The following is a 14,804-nucleotide window of genomic DNA, read 5'->3' on the forward strand; positions in this document are numbered from 1 at the left end:
ATATGATAAATCCTGAATGTACGATAACGATTATCTTCTCTTCCTACCGTAATAGCACCTTTTTATATACTCATCTTCAGATAACGCAATCGTTAATTGCATTTTAATACCCAATTGACACCATCCAAATGCCCCCTAAACGGTTTGAAAAGTCAACAAGGAACCAATCACTATATGTATATGGGGTGTAGGCCTGTTTAGAAAAAAAGACTGCAGACCGCTTTGTGTTTGGTCCATGCCCGCTATTGTCAAGATCATTTCATTCCTATATCTTCTGTATGTCGGAAAAGCAGTGCAGTTGGCAAGAATATACCAGGAATGAGTCCGTTATATAGCTGCGAAATTGACGATCATTTTTTAAGAAGGTAAGTGCTCAGGAAAAATTTTACTAATTTTTTCCCAAATGTTTTATTCCTAAAAAATTGGGAATAATCAGAATTTTGTTTGCGCGTATAATTGAAAAAAAAAAGTTTGAGGGTCAAAAAGGTTTTCTTATGAGATGAAACAAATACCTTATTTTTACGAATGTACAGAAAGTTCGGGGGAAAACACAGAAAGTTTAGTAATGGAACAAATTGATTGGAACAAAAGGATTGACAACTTGAAATATTCTTGAAAATAACTTTTCCAGGGGCGGGCCCTCCGGATCCCCTGCATTCTTTATATGCGATCTGCGTCAGTGATCAATAACCTTCTTGCCCTATACCCATGGTGATTATTATTGTTTTATAGTATTTTTTTGGGGTAGTCCTGGCCCTGCAAGGCATTTAGGTCTCATTTGCATGCATTGATCCCAAAAGTTACCGACCGAATTATTATCGAAAAGCTTGTTTGGATTACAGATCGTACTGGTACTTAACACCGCGTGAAATTATTCCGTCTGGCTTGCTGTCATTTAGAAGAAATCAAGAAATGTAGGTGATTTCCAACGAGCAGCCAATTGACTGATTTTAAAAAAAAATTGAAAATAATGAAAGCTATAGACGAAACCGTGTTTAGTGATCAAAATGTTGTGCATGGTTTTTCACTGTTTTCTCGAAAAGTATACTATCCACTGAGCTGAAACTTCAACGGGTTAGGCTTTGAACATTCGCCTTTGGATTTCGAGTGGTGTTATTATTGGAAACGAACAAAAGGCATGAAATGCAATTGATCCTATATGTCTTTCATGTGTCCGAATCATGTCAGTGGCGTTGGCGTTATAACGACTGACCAAAATTCGATGACCAAAGGTAATCAGGCCAAACATTTACCCTGATTTCAGGACAGTAGTATGAAGGTCGATTCGAAGGTGACGAGTTAATACGGAAACGTTAGTCCACTATCAATCTTTTTTCAGACATAGGACGTAATTTGATAAGAAAAAAAACCCTGTGATAATAACTTAACATTGCGTGAAGCTTGGAAAACAGGATGTGTACCTAACCGGGGAAGTTGTCTGAGATAGATAATTTTTTTTTTACGCGTGGGCCAAAATTGTGACGCACAAATCAATTCAGTATATAAACAGACAAAAAGGACCAGTTTAGTCAAGACAGTTATGACTTCAGTTTTGTTTCTGCTGTTTGGTGGATTTCCCTTGTGAATCACCATTGTGACTTATCGTCTGTTGAGGTAAGATAATGATTCTATACCGGGAATTCGGTAAAGTCCAGCACATCAGGGGCGGCGGAACGCTTTTCAAACTGAGGGGGGGGGGGGGGCAACACCAAAAGGGGCACTTGCTCAGAAAGAGGGGCACCTTCCGTCAGTATGAAAGTGGAGGAAAAGAGTATGGTCCCGTTCATTTCGCTATAAACCTACATGACGAGGAACAAATTATGAATACGTTTTCCATCTTGCTCTTTGTGTTTCTTTTACCTATAGTTATGTAGCAAGAATATTTTTTTTTATCGCGAGAGGGGCACTGTTGCTTTTGATGGCCAGTTCAGTGACAATTGTATTCGCGTGAAGAGCACTGTTATTTCTAGGCGCCAATTTAGGGGCGGGAACCAGTCGACCCTGCGGGAAGTGACTTATTGTTAGGTCGCAAGAAATCGCAATTTGTACAGTGATTATTCCATAACTAAACGCGGACCGACGTTTTCGTTCGATATCTCATGAATAACGTTTGTATAGTACAAGTAGGTCTAATGTATCAATTATCAAAGTGAAGAACTCTATACTTTTCGGGGTGAAACACACAAAAGATAGCACTAACAGTACACGTAGGCCTACATCTTTGAAGTGTTGGCGTTGCCGGTTGGCACTTGTTTCAGTTATGTTATGACCCCTATATAAGGTAAACATCGCAGTTGAATTATTTCTGTGCGTTTTTGTTGACCAAATAAAAAAATCCTTTCGCCAGCCACACTTAATATTTACACTCGCATTCCACTTCTATTAATTTGGTCCCCGTAGCGACATAATCCTCCCTCCTTTCACCCGAAGAAGCCCCGGCATCCACGGTATACATAACCCGTCAAGACCTTGCCGTTATATTTGATTTTTCGCAGGTTAGCAATCAGATTAAATGTGGCCGAGCAAAATATACCTTTGTGCAACGCAATAACAAAGCTGGTGCATGGGCTACAATGAAAACAGAAATTCATATAGATACAGGGTATGAATGTCATGAATGCTATGCTATAGAACTAACGGTGCAGTGTGTCACTTTTGCGTAAATTTATACGACGTCAAACCGGCCGGCGGGAGAAGGTTGATATACGGTAAGCTTTTTTTCGGTAGTGTACTTGGGGACCCCTTTCCTGTAAGACAACTAAATCCACTTGTATGTTATTGTGTTGAAAAGCAACAGGAGTATCATGGAATGAAGGCAGGGTTGTGGATTTAGAGGGAAATTATGAGGCAAAAATTATGAAGATGATGACAAAACATAAAACGAAAATAGAGATAGTCTGTAAGCTCATGCTCTAGGACAGTAGTGAATTCATAAAATTGCATTGATTCCCACGGCATCAACATGGGGAAAAATGGATAATTTAGTCATTTTTTTTTGGTCAAAGTACTATTGAAAATCTTGAAAACTAGGAGTAAGGAAGATTACTTAAGGTTGCAAAAGTCATTTTGGAGCAACAAAAACTGTTTTAAAACCAAAGAAATAGAGGAGTCCTAAAGTATACTTTTACTAGTTTTCTACTATTGGATTTATACCGCTATTTAATTTCTGACGGTTATCGACCATGCCTATACATTGGGTTGGACTACTACCTCAGTCGAAATTTGTCTCTGGGCCGACATGGCATGTAATGGCTTGAAGTGCAAAATGGAGAGTACCCGCTTATACCCGAATACCTCTTCAAAATAGGTTAAAAGGATAATTACAAGTAAAACGGACCTCAATGGTTGTTACTTTTATTTTGTTACTTCCGTTGTTGGACATCAATGAAGTGAACGTCCCCTCTTCGTCGCTTTTTTCCCGGTGGGTATCACTAATTTCAGTCAGCATAGCAGGAGCAACACCCACTAACCTTTCCATTTCGTATATTCTATTGGTGCAGGATAGACGGTGAAGACACAACACTAAGTCATGGCGGCAACCAACAGCTGTGCGATGGGCGACTTGACTTCGGAGGAACTTTTCGAAGGTAAGTCATTTTTCCCCTTTCTTCTAGAATTAAATTTGACTGAAAAAAGGCAGGCATAATTTGCACAGTCCTGAAAAAGTTTGTTAATTGGGCTTTCATATCCTAGATTTTGATCCTGTCATTTTGGGTTTCGTTTTTTTTTTACTCACCCTGTAGGCCTATTTATAAAAAAATCAAATGGCTGGTAATTTTTCTTCCAAGTTGGGTGGAATAAGAAGGGATCTGTTTTCCCCCTCCGCCGTGAGATTCATACCCAAGGCTCAGCATTGTATTTAATTCTATATTTTTCAATTTCTGTTCAATTTACCTGATTTCTTGTCCTCTGGTTTGCAGATATCGGCAAGAGTGCCGCCGCCATTACCGCCATTGTTCTACTGACGGCCACGTCCATTCTAACCCTGGCGATGTTTATAGAATCAGTCTTCAGCGCGAACAAGAAGATCCCGAACAGCAGACGCAGGGTCCGGCTCATCATAATGATGGGAATCTACCCGGTAAACAATAAAATTATTACCTTCTCTCAACAAACCAAAACCACGAATGAAAACCACGAGACCCGTCCGTCAAACATCAGATGTTCATCATTCACAATACAACAAAGTATTTGTAGACCTATATTCTGTTAAAAAAAACAACAACATGTGTCCATACTTTGGGGTGGGGCACCACGAGTATTGGAAATTTTGATTTCGATGTGATCTCCACAATGGGGGGGGGGGGGGGGGGTGTCTAAACCACCTCTTCCCTCCCACCGCCCCCCCCCCCCAAAAAAAAATTAGGAATCTTGCTGAAAAACACGACAAAAATGCCTGCTAACCCCCTTTTCTAATTGGAGATCACAACGGTCCATGAAAATTGAAAATTAAGTTTAAGTATGTCAATTTTCAAATTGGGATCGCCCCGTCAAAATGAAACAAGTTTTGGGAAGATCGAAAGTAGTGAAGAGTACAGGATGTGTTGTTAAGCTCAAAAGCATCTCTGCTTCACAAGGTAGTCGTGAGCAAATAGACATCTGCTGAGAAGAATTCGTCAGTTCGGAGCAAGGGTTAGGCCTATAATCGCTATGATGTGAACTCCAAAAGACAAGGAACGAAACCGATTATATTAACAACGATATTGTGACTTTCCCAACCCAATTTTTAATTCCGTTGGAATTTGAAGACGGGCGATCCCAGTGAACGTTCTTGTTTCCCGTATTTTCCAGCTTGTACAAATCAATTTATAGGTCAATATGTTACTCTTCTTTCTAAATACGATAGACGATGTCCGTTACTTCAATGATATCCCTGTACGTTCCAGCGGCACATCTCCTGAACACTCTGGTTGCGTCTGTGTGAGTGAAAATGCTCTCTTTATTAATGTGCACGTTAGACTTGTAATACTTCCAAAAGAGTGCCATTTGAATCGCATTTCTGACGTTGCTTTATGGCATTAACTACCACCTGAGGATGATTTAACACATTTTGAATGATAACTTCCTGTCTTTGAGTTTAGTTCTGCTGATGATTAATGCCTGATTGTGACGGTGAGTCCGTTGTCACTGTTCGTTTCTTCCATTGTTGTCTTTCAAATCTGTATACTCCCAATACTCTTAAAACCTTGGGTCGGATTTGACATGCAAACAGTCAACCTTGACTAGGCATTTAGATTCAGTTGAAACTGGTTAATTTATCCATAGAGCTAGGATCTATCTATAGTTCTCTTCGGAAATAGAGACACTCGGTATAGTTTAATTAAATCAAAACCGATCGGCATGTGTTTCCTATATATTTCCGGTCGGTTCTTTAGAACTAGAGAAACCGTATCAATATATTGACTGTGTCGTTTTGAGACTGACGGGGCAAACCCTTTTCAGCGAAGTTTCATGTCAGTATCTCTGCCCCTCTTTCCCGTAGGTATTTCTCGGTGGCGCTGTTTCAGTTCCTCATGCTCATCATCGACTACTACGGAGGCAAGGCGGCCGTGGTTGAAAAGCTTAAGGACCAGCGCATCTCGCTGGCCAGCCCGCCTCTCACCTGCTGCTGCCCGTGCTGGATGCCCAAAATCACCATGACACCGTAAGAAAAGACGCTGACAATTCATGTTCTCTCATTTAACCCTAATCCCCTCAACTTTTTTTGCTAGGAACCATCCTCAATCCTCCAAAAGGTTGCACTTATGTTCAAATGAAGGATACCCAGCGCCTCAATCCTTCAAGATTGTCAGACAGTCATGCCTCAAAATGCATTCATCCTCCATCCTGCAAAATCCTCATGTTTCTCAAACGCCATTCCTCCTTAAACACCATTCCTCCTCAATCCTCCAAAAATCCCCCAAAACCGCCAGGAGGATTTTGGAGGATTGAGGTGGGTTAACGTTAATCAAGACCAGTGATCCCTGGGCCCCTTGAAAAACCTTTCAAAATTCCAGGGGACAGAACTACTGAATAACTGTTTCGGGGTTTAATGACATTTTAATAATAAGGGCCTTGTTTTTTTCAGGGACTTGTTACAAGTGCTATAGAAATGTCTGCGTTTTTTAAGAGCGTGTGAGAAGCCAATGAAACAAACATTTTACAAGTTGTGTGGGCGGCACTCGAACTGCGTCCCGGGTAGTGTATGGGTACGAGTGCCAAGCTCTGGTCTAGCACTGAACTCAAAACCTTGCTGGTAATTCTGCAGATTGTGGGTCCGAGTCGAGGCTGTTGGGTTGCAGTGCACGATTGTGTCCTAAATCCACGCAGGGAAAAAAAAACTTGTCATTTAGGCCTATTGCTTCTCTCCACCCAGTAGTAGGGAGTAGGCATTGTACTGGTGGAGTGCCAGTGGAGCATTGAATTCGTGGTCTGCGGGTAATTCTGCAGGGTTGTGGGTTCGAGTCCAGCCAGGGGTATGGTGCATGTGCTATTGGGCAAGGCACTTTGTCACTCATTGCTTCTCCCCACCCAGGAGTAAATTGGGTACCTATATGAGGGCAGAGATGGTTATCGTGATTGATTTGAGCTGTTTCACGCCGAAAAGGCAGTATCGAGCTGTATACTTCCCAGGGAACTGAGATTGTCTTTGGAAAGTGTCATTACCCAATGAGCAGGGTAATAATGATGTAGCGCTTTGAGCACCAATATTGGTGGATATACGTGCGGTTTATAAATACACATTACTGTTATAGCAGATATTGTGATATTTTGCACCAATTAGCAGCATTGAGCTGAACACTCCACAAATAGTAGAGATGGTCTTTGGAATGTTTTATTGGCCCAGTGACCAGATGTTTTTACTCTTGTAAAAAAAACAAATGTTGTTATTTACTCTTTATTTTTCACATTCCTGGTTGATATAACAGATCCAATCTACGTAACCTGCGGCGCATCGTGATGCAAGTTGCCTTCATCCGTCCGCTGCTGTTCTTCATCTCCTTGGTGCTCTGGACAGACGGAAAATACACCCACGGAAACGTAAATATCAAACTTTGATGCCGCCCCAAAATTCCCTGACAAGGATTCAAAGTCATTTTTATAGCCGTCCGTTCTCTGCGACCGGGATTAAAACAATACTCGAAACATTTTGAGGAACTGTTCTCGTTGAGTCATGATATACTTCATGTAATGATTATATTACATTCGTACCCATTGCCCTATATTCAAGATCGCTAATTGCGGCTGTTAGTGTGAAGGAAAGGCCAAGCAGAGGTCTAGCAATGTCATTTTTGTGGGGGGGGGGGGGAGTAAACAGTTCGTGAAAGGGCACTCGCACATCCGTGCTGTACAGGTTTTTTTTTTTATCTCCGGACACTTGGCCTCCGTAAAATCAAAGGAGGGGCTGGTGTGGGGGGGGGGGGGGGGGGTGATTTTTTGGAGGGGGGGGGGGGGGGGCCTGGTACCATCTTCCAAAGGGGGCGCTGTTCAAACCAGACGATCATGCCACACTACTGTGGACAATTAATGTCGCTTTTCAGGGCGGCACAATTGCCGACGGTCGCGCGAAATTCCAAAAAGGGCACTCGTAAAAGAACGTTGGTAGAAAACGTCCTATATTCCCTGTAGATTTATGGGCTAAGCAAAATCAGCTAAGTACCAGTTGTATGCAATATAATAACAGCATTACATTCTTGTACTTATCAAATTTTTAACAGCTCCACAAATTTGGTAGTGTGAGTATCACCCGTTGTCCAACGGTGCCCTCTCCGTAACCAGCGTCTGATCATGTGAGAAATGCATATGCGACCCCGCGCGCCACAATCGGAGTCAACTTTAGAAATTGTGACGTCGTTTCGATCAGAAATGTGGACTGAACTGTTGGTTGATCAATGTTGCTGCCATGTTTTTTTTGTAATACAACAACGGGTTACCGAAGGCCGGTTGGGAGGCGCCCGCTGATTGGTCAGAATCTTGGTGACAAGACGCAGTCTTGTTTTGCATAATTAATCGCCGAATCTGTTCGCATATCATAGACCCTTGCTGAACATGAGGATGATTCCATATATACTATCAATTTGGCCCAGGCTTGTTCATTCAGTTTGTGCTCACAAGTTATGCGCACGCGAAAATGTCGATTATAGGTCATTGTCTATCCAATGAGAGCTAAAAAAATAATAATAATAACCGATACCAACGCTCCTGTCTACGGCGATGGTTACAAGCGAGATGGTTACAAACACATGTACTTTGAAATCACAGAGCAATTCAACCTCATCCCCTGTCCTATAGATCGCTATCGATGAGCCCTACATCTACATCACCACCTTCTCCGCGCTGTCTGGTCTCCTGGCCCTCTACGGTATTATCCTCTTCCTCACCGCCTCCCTGGAACCTCTCCGCTCCTTCCGCATCCGGCCCAAGTTTTTCATCGTGCAGATGGTGTTGATCCTCATCAGCACCCAGAACCTCATCCTGGCCATTCTGGCCGATGTGTATGTCATTCCGTGTGTGGCGCCCTTCAGCTCCGACTCCAGAGCCAACTGTAAGTCCGAAAAAAGTATAGAGTAAAAAGTAGGACAAACAAGGCTGCGTCTGCGGCAAGTGGCTTCAGTCGGTACCATAGAAGCATGTGTAATTGCAAGCCGTGTAGCCATAAACAAGCCAAGAAAATCGGACGTTGCCTGACATTAATGACAGACCACAAGGAGCCGAACTGAAAGCAATTTTAGCAATTAAGACGGTTCAAAATACATCATCAAATTGAAATGAAAATAATAGTTTAAAGAACACTACTCTTAGGCTGATAAGTCATTCTTTATTTTCGTGATTGTATGTGAGACCTTTGCAAACAGGCTGCCCTTTGAAATGAACCTTTTTCAAAAGGTGCACTGGCCGATTTCGGCGACGTGAATAAGTTCTTTCATATTAAACAACTCACAGTTTCACAAGTCTAACCTCGCTTCATATGGCGGAAAAGGAACGAAAAAGATGCCTTTTTTCTCTGACCTAAGATTGGACCTCGCAATCTAATATTGGAGTCCTAAACCGGATTGATTCCAAAATCCAAAGTGGATTTTTTTTCAATACTGCGAATGGTTTTCACACACCGAAAGTCCAATCCAACCCCACCCCTTCTCGAAGATATACCAGTGCAGGTTTCGTTTTGTGCTGAGAATTATATCAGTGATTTAGGTATCTAGGCCTGGGAAACTGAAAAATATGCCTTTACATAATTTCGGTGGGTCATTTTAGTGCCTTCAAGTGTTCCTTCCATTTCCTCCCTGCAGACATCGGTGATATGATGATCATCGTCGAGATGCTCTTCTTCTCGGTCCTCAGCCGCATGTACTTCCGGGGTCGCTTCGGCAACATCGATCTCATCGACGTGAACGCCCCCATGGGCGGACGGCTGACGAGTTACGGGCCTTACGCCGTGGTGACGTCGGACCAGGAGAAGCCCAGCGGTCCCCACGACGGGAAGGAGGTTGAGGTCAACGGCAACGCTCAGTTCAAGGTTGAAAATGAAAAATCAGGGGACCAGACCACTAAACTCGAACAGGGCAATGCGACTGAAGCTTGAGCTTAGATTGGTGACAGTGCCTAGGCCGTTATTAACATTATCACCTCTTCAATAATAGTTCGATCGTGAGTGCACATAGACAGTGCCTCGTACTTTGTTGTACTTCCTCCAAAATAATAAGCAACTTTTCTAACTGACTAATCTTCGTGGGCACGTGTGGTCTAGCGCCAGAGCACAGGATTCATGATCGTGAGGTTGTGGGTTCGAGACCCGTGGCCATGCGTGTTGTGCCCTTGAGTAAGGCGCTTTACCTCAATTACTCCTCTCAACCCAGGTGTTAAATGGGTACCGGCATTATTCAATGCTGGGAAGGTAACAGACTTGCTGTGGAGGAGGTGTGGCGATCCCCCCCCAATGAGTCTGGCCCAATCGCTATAAACGAAAGAGAGATGGACACTCCGTTCCTGTGAATACAGATTCGTCTCTTTTAATCTTCTTTTCAAGAATACTCATAAAAGGCTTGATTTTCTACGATTATCTTAATATGTTTTGCTAAAAAAAGTGTCGTGTAGTAGGCCTCATAATTTGAGATTTGCCCATGGCTGTACATTTTGCACAATTATTAACTTTCTTGAATAAATTGTGGTCAAAAATCAAGCTCACAAGTACACGTAGTGACTTCTATTAACCCGAATGTATAGCTGCTGTCTTAAATTAGGCTGCCTAGGCTGAAATCAAGTCTGTTACTTTAGTACAACCTTCAAACAGGATTTAATTCCAGCGGTTATGTTGCTTGCCACATTTCCAGAGGCGACATTACCTTTACTGATGAAAATCAACGACATGAAATGGGCTTGGGTAAAAATCGTGGTTGTGTTTAGAAGTTGTTTTTTGTTAAAAAGTATTTGTGTAGACCATATTTATTATACAGTTAGCATGACTATATATTTACTATTTTTCATATCAGTATAGATACTATTTTTCCACTTTCTGTAATATAAATAACATGTTGTATTTACTTTTCTGAAAAATCATGTGAACATTTCGCTAACATTTGCACAAAATGTAACCTGACTCAATAGTTCTGACGATTCCAGGTGTTGATGATTTGTATCAGTACATTATTACAACGCCTGTTTAAATCCCCGTCATCTGATTGGTGGGTCGTTGATCAGATGTCATTTAATTATTCCTCCCAGTCCACGGCCCGGCCGCACGCCGGTCACACTGTAGTGGCCAATCAGATGACGAGAATTTATTGTGGCGTTGGAAAGAATACTTTCATTCAGTGACAGATGGAATGTTCCATTCCACTCGGCCTCACCTCGTGGAATGGAACAGTCCATCTGTCACCTCATGAAATTAGTCTTACCATTGCACTCATAACATTCATTATTTGTATATAAATGGTGTAAAAATATCCTCTTATACTCTCACATTCGTAGAAAGTACGCACATAATAAACACTATTTATCATGCACCAGTGCTTGAAATCGAGCAAAGCAATAAATATAAAATATAAAAAGACCCCAAAAATTGCGATAGTTTGAGTTAATGGTTTTTTTCATGGATCGTCTTTAATGTTTCGTGTAGTCTTTCTTTGAATATGTTGAATTCCATTTCCATCAAATTTTGCAGATTTGTGCACAGATCGGGTATACTTCATTCATGTATGCATAAGACTTGTGTGCAATTCGTATATATTCGCAATATGGTCTTGTTGTTTACCTCCCAACAGGACCTTTGTGCCTCCCCAAAAGTCTGGGCAATCTCCGCCTCTCACGTCTCGTCCACTCAATGACAGCTGGATTCTAAAAACACGCTTGTGTGTAAAAAAAACCTATAAAAAACACCGAACAAAAACTAAAACAAAACAGAACAAACTCAATCACTCATATCAGGGCAAGCCTTAGCCCACTCGACCAATACTATTACCGCGTGTTCAGGAGACGATTTTAGAAAATCATTTGGATAAATTCAAAAGATATTGTGAGCCTTATACATTTACCATGTTACATTTGCCCCTCCGGACTGGTGGAATATTTTGCATTTGTGTCCGCCCTTCTACGCTGCTCCAACGCTGGTCATGCACGTGTACAGATATTACACAGAGATCAGACAGCATCAATAAACATGAGGAGCAGCCATGCGTGAAGCGATCAATTTTCGCAATTTTTATTCAAATGTCAATAAATCTCATGCAAATCAATTTTGCGCGCGGCAGACGGTATGTTGAACCGTTGGCGGTTGGTCCGATTGTTTTTGTTTACTCCACGGTTCAAGGTAAGGTTGCACTCAGCGGCCGTTCATTGATGATTACGACAGGAACAGATACCGTATTTCGATGATAAATTGAGGGAAAAATTATGAAAATATGTGCACAACCATGTCCCCAGAAGAACTCTTCTCACGGGGCGGAACACCCTAATTTTCATCAGCAATCTCGTGACAGTTTTGATTCTTATTTGATATGCATTATAGGCATTCGTGCATGCCTTGAGAAAATTTCAAAAATTCAGACCAATCGGACAGGGAGCAATTATTGTCATTGATTATTGACAATATACGGTCAGTGAGTGAGCGCTCACCGGTATCCCTTTTCACGTACGACCAATTGAAAAGGTTACGCAACCAAACGTTCAAAATTTTGACGTTTCTGATAAAGGTACGTCAACATTGTGTCCGCGCATGCGTAAGACATTGATCGAAACTGCCTCGCTTAAAGATTAGGTCAGCAAAATGCTGGGCGGTATACCGTACTCCGCCAATCTCTTTACATGATTATGTAGTTTACCAACAATTGGTTGGTTGATTGGTCCAAAGTCTCACTGGGCAATAAATATTCATCGTTTCTCTTTTGTGCATTTGTTTGTTCGAAGCAACAAAATTGCTCAAATAAGTAGGGTGCGTGACAACTAACCTTGAGAATGATTTTATAGTTCCGTGGCAATTTTAATTTTTTAGAAAACAAAGAAAACGTAATTGGGCATCGTACCCTGAATCAGTAGGCTATGTATTCTTTGTAGGAAACGCATCTCTTGTACAAAGCTTTAAAAATTAAAGGATTCCTTTTTTTCCCCGTTGATGTTCATATTGCCAATCCTGCAGACATGAAAACTCGCCTATATTCCAATTATTCATCTTAAATGTAATGTCAAACAATTAATCGAATATTTTTTTACTTGAAATCTAAATACTTTCATTTCTGCCTTTGTATTTCGTGCAGGAAAATAAAAACCTTGTTCATGTTGGACCAATCTGTACTGTTGAACGGCAAGTGAGTTTAAATAGGCCATAGGTCAACGTGACACACAGAGCATGATGCACATGCCAGCAAAACTTTCTCTGCCATTATTGACAATTCAGCTCACGCCGCTCCAGGGCGACCGCATTTGTAAAGCAAGCAAACAGGGAGACAATGTGCCCAAATGTTTGAACATTTTCTGCCGTCACAGCTTGTCCCGTTATATAAACAAACAGTTCTTGGGAAGATCCCTAAAACGAATCGCAGTCACGTACAAAGGTTTTCTTTGGGGACTGAAGATCAAATTGTTTAAGTTCAATGTACATAAACCACGATCCTAGTTGCAACACCATAAACCACCGAATTGTAAACAAAGATGGTTAACATGCTCTCAAATTGCAAAACCATTAATTTAATGTGTTATGAATCGGAGTCAACTACGGGGATCTGTAGGTGCCAACTGAGATGGTATACCAGGATACCGATATCTTATGTGTCCATACAGTGAGATATCGATATATTCTAGTGATAAAAGTGTCAAGATCTCAAGTTGGCACATCCAGAGCACCGTATCCAAGGATGAATGACACTCATAATTTGATTTGTGCATGACTCCTTTAACGCCCACATTGACATCAAGAGAGGGCGCTCTAATATTTAAACACAGGTGACATATCTTGTAATGATTTACGGGGAGAAATAGTTCTCACATCAATCATGCATGATAGCCATATCGAGAAAGGCCGAGCGACGTTAATAGCGCTATTAATCACTACTTAAACGAGAGATTATATCGCTTTGATTATGTACATGTGTTCGTGATATCAATAAACGATCGTTTTGCTGGCAAATATTTGTAGAAGGGGCAGTTTCAGGTCGTATATTTTGTTGGAGGTGATGATGTGCCAATTAACTGAAGGTTCGCATATTTATGATCCTTGCATCTTTCATTTTATAACCTCCACTGACATCATGAAGAAAAAAAATCCGTCCATTTTGAAGGCTTGGTTATTTTATACGTCACCTTACAATCAGCCAATCGGTGATGCTATATCCCACGGTTCAGTTCTAGGTTAAAACATGAAGGAAGCTCAGGGGTACGCCCCTACCCCTCCCCGACTCTGCCCAAGGCCTGTGCCCTCCCGTGCCCCCCCCCCCCCCGTGGAAGGCACAATTGAGCTGTTTATTGTTCAAACAGCGTTGAGTGCCCCTTCCAGAAACTGATGACCCTAAAATGCCCCCCCCCCCTCCTTCTCAAACTGGACCCCAGCTACGCCTTTGTTATAGCAGGCTGATAATGTCAACAGCGCAGATGTCAGACGATGTGAGCCATCGACTCCATCGGAACGCAGCAATGTACACTCCTCGAGCCAACTCCGCTTTTACTTTTGTCCAATTCCCCGCCCCCTATTGTCCCTCTTTTGTTTGTACTGCTAATGTGACAAATATACCTCTGCGCAGGGGGACACTGAGGTTTTGACTTTTCTGTGAGCTGCATGTTTAAAAGCAATTCAAAAATGAAACTGTCAAGATATCATGCAATGTGCTACTTGATTGCAACTAAATAATAAGATCATGCATCTTGTGAAATCCATCATTTCCTCGCGATGGCTATTATGACCAAACCATAGCGCTTTCAAGTATGCTTTGCAGTGAGAAAAATGAAGATGTGTTTCCACTGTTTCTTCAAAAAGTATGATATCCTGAAATTTCGACAGTTTTTTTTTACAACCTGCTTCAGTATTATAAGATGGAATATTTGTTTGCGTCGGGGTGATATAAATCAAATTTAACCTGCTTCAGATTTATTCTATTGTTGTTCCTTCAATCGGCAAAAACACATTTGTTTGCAAAAGGTGTCCAAAAATATATCAGCGATGAACCAAAGTAAATCTGCACCTTCCAAAAAGACAACTATCGAAGCGAATCAGCGCAGCGGGAAAAATAACTCTAGTCATTTCTTTCTGCACTGCTTCTAAAAAAAACTCAGATTGGTTCCTTTGTTTACCAGAGCACCTTGGCTCAACTTTCACTGTTTACTGATAGCATACCTTTTCC

General features: G+C 41.6%; 1 protein-coding gene across 3 annotated transcripts; it reads left to right on the forward strand.

Annotated features, from left to right (window-relative positions):
• Window positions 1–202: 202 nt before the first annotated feature.
• LOC119740246 (organic solute transporter subunit alpha-like) lies at window positions 203–9,779 on the forward strand. 3 transcript variants are annotated; one of them, XM_038215493.1, is made up of 8 exons: window positions 203–365; window positions 3,501–3,587; window positions 3,921–4,081; window positions 4,847–4,920; window positions 5,483–5,644; window positions 6,909–7,020; window positions 8,272–8,524; window positions 9,270–9,779. In XM_038215493.1, exons 2-8 carry the CDS (start codon window positions 3,530–3,532, stop codon window positions 9,560–9,562), a joined length of 1,113 nt encoding a protein of 370 aa, XP_038071421.1. In that variant the 5' UTR covers window positions 203–365; window positions 3,501–3,529; the 3' UTR covers window positions 9,563–9,779. The 3 variants fall into 3 exon arrangements, with proteins under 3 accessions (XP_038071421.1, XP_038071423.1, XP_038071420.1); XM_038215495.1 differs by lacking the exon at window positions 203–365 and adding an exon at window positions 1,484–1,614; XM_038215492.1 differs by lacking the exon at window positions 203–365 and adding an exon at window positions 2,514–2,708.
• The last annotated feature ends 5,025 nt before the right edge of the window (window positions 9,780–14,804 follow it).

This window comes from Patiria miniata, unplaced genomic scaffold (assembly GCF_015706575.1).
Source record: "Patiria miniata isolate m_02_andy unplaced genomic scaffold, ASM1570657v1 HiC_scaffold_5, whole genome shotgun sequence".
Classification (NCBI taxonomy): Eukaryota; Metazoa; Echinodermata; class Asteroidea; order Valvatida; family Asterinidae; genus Patiria; species Patiria miniata.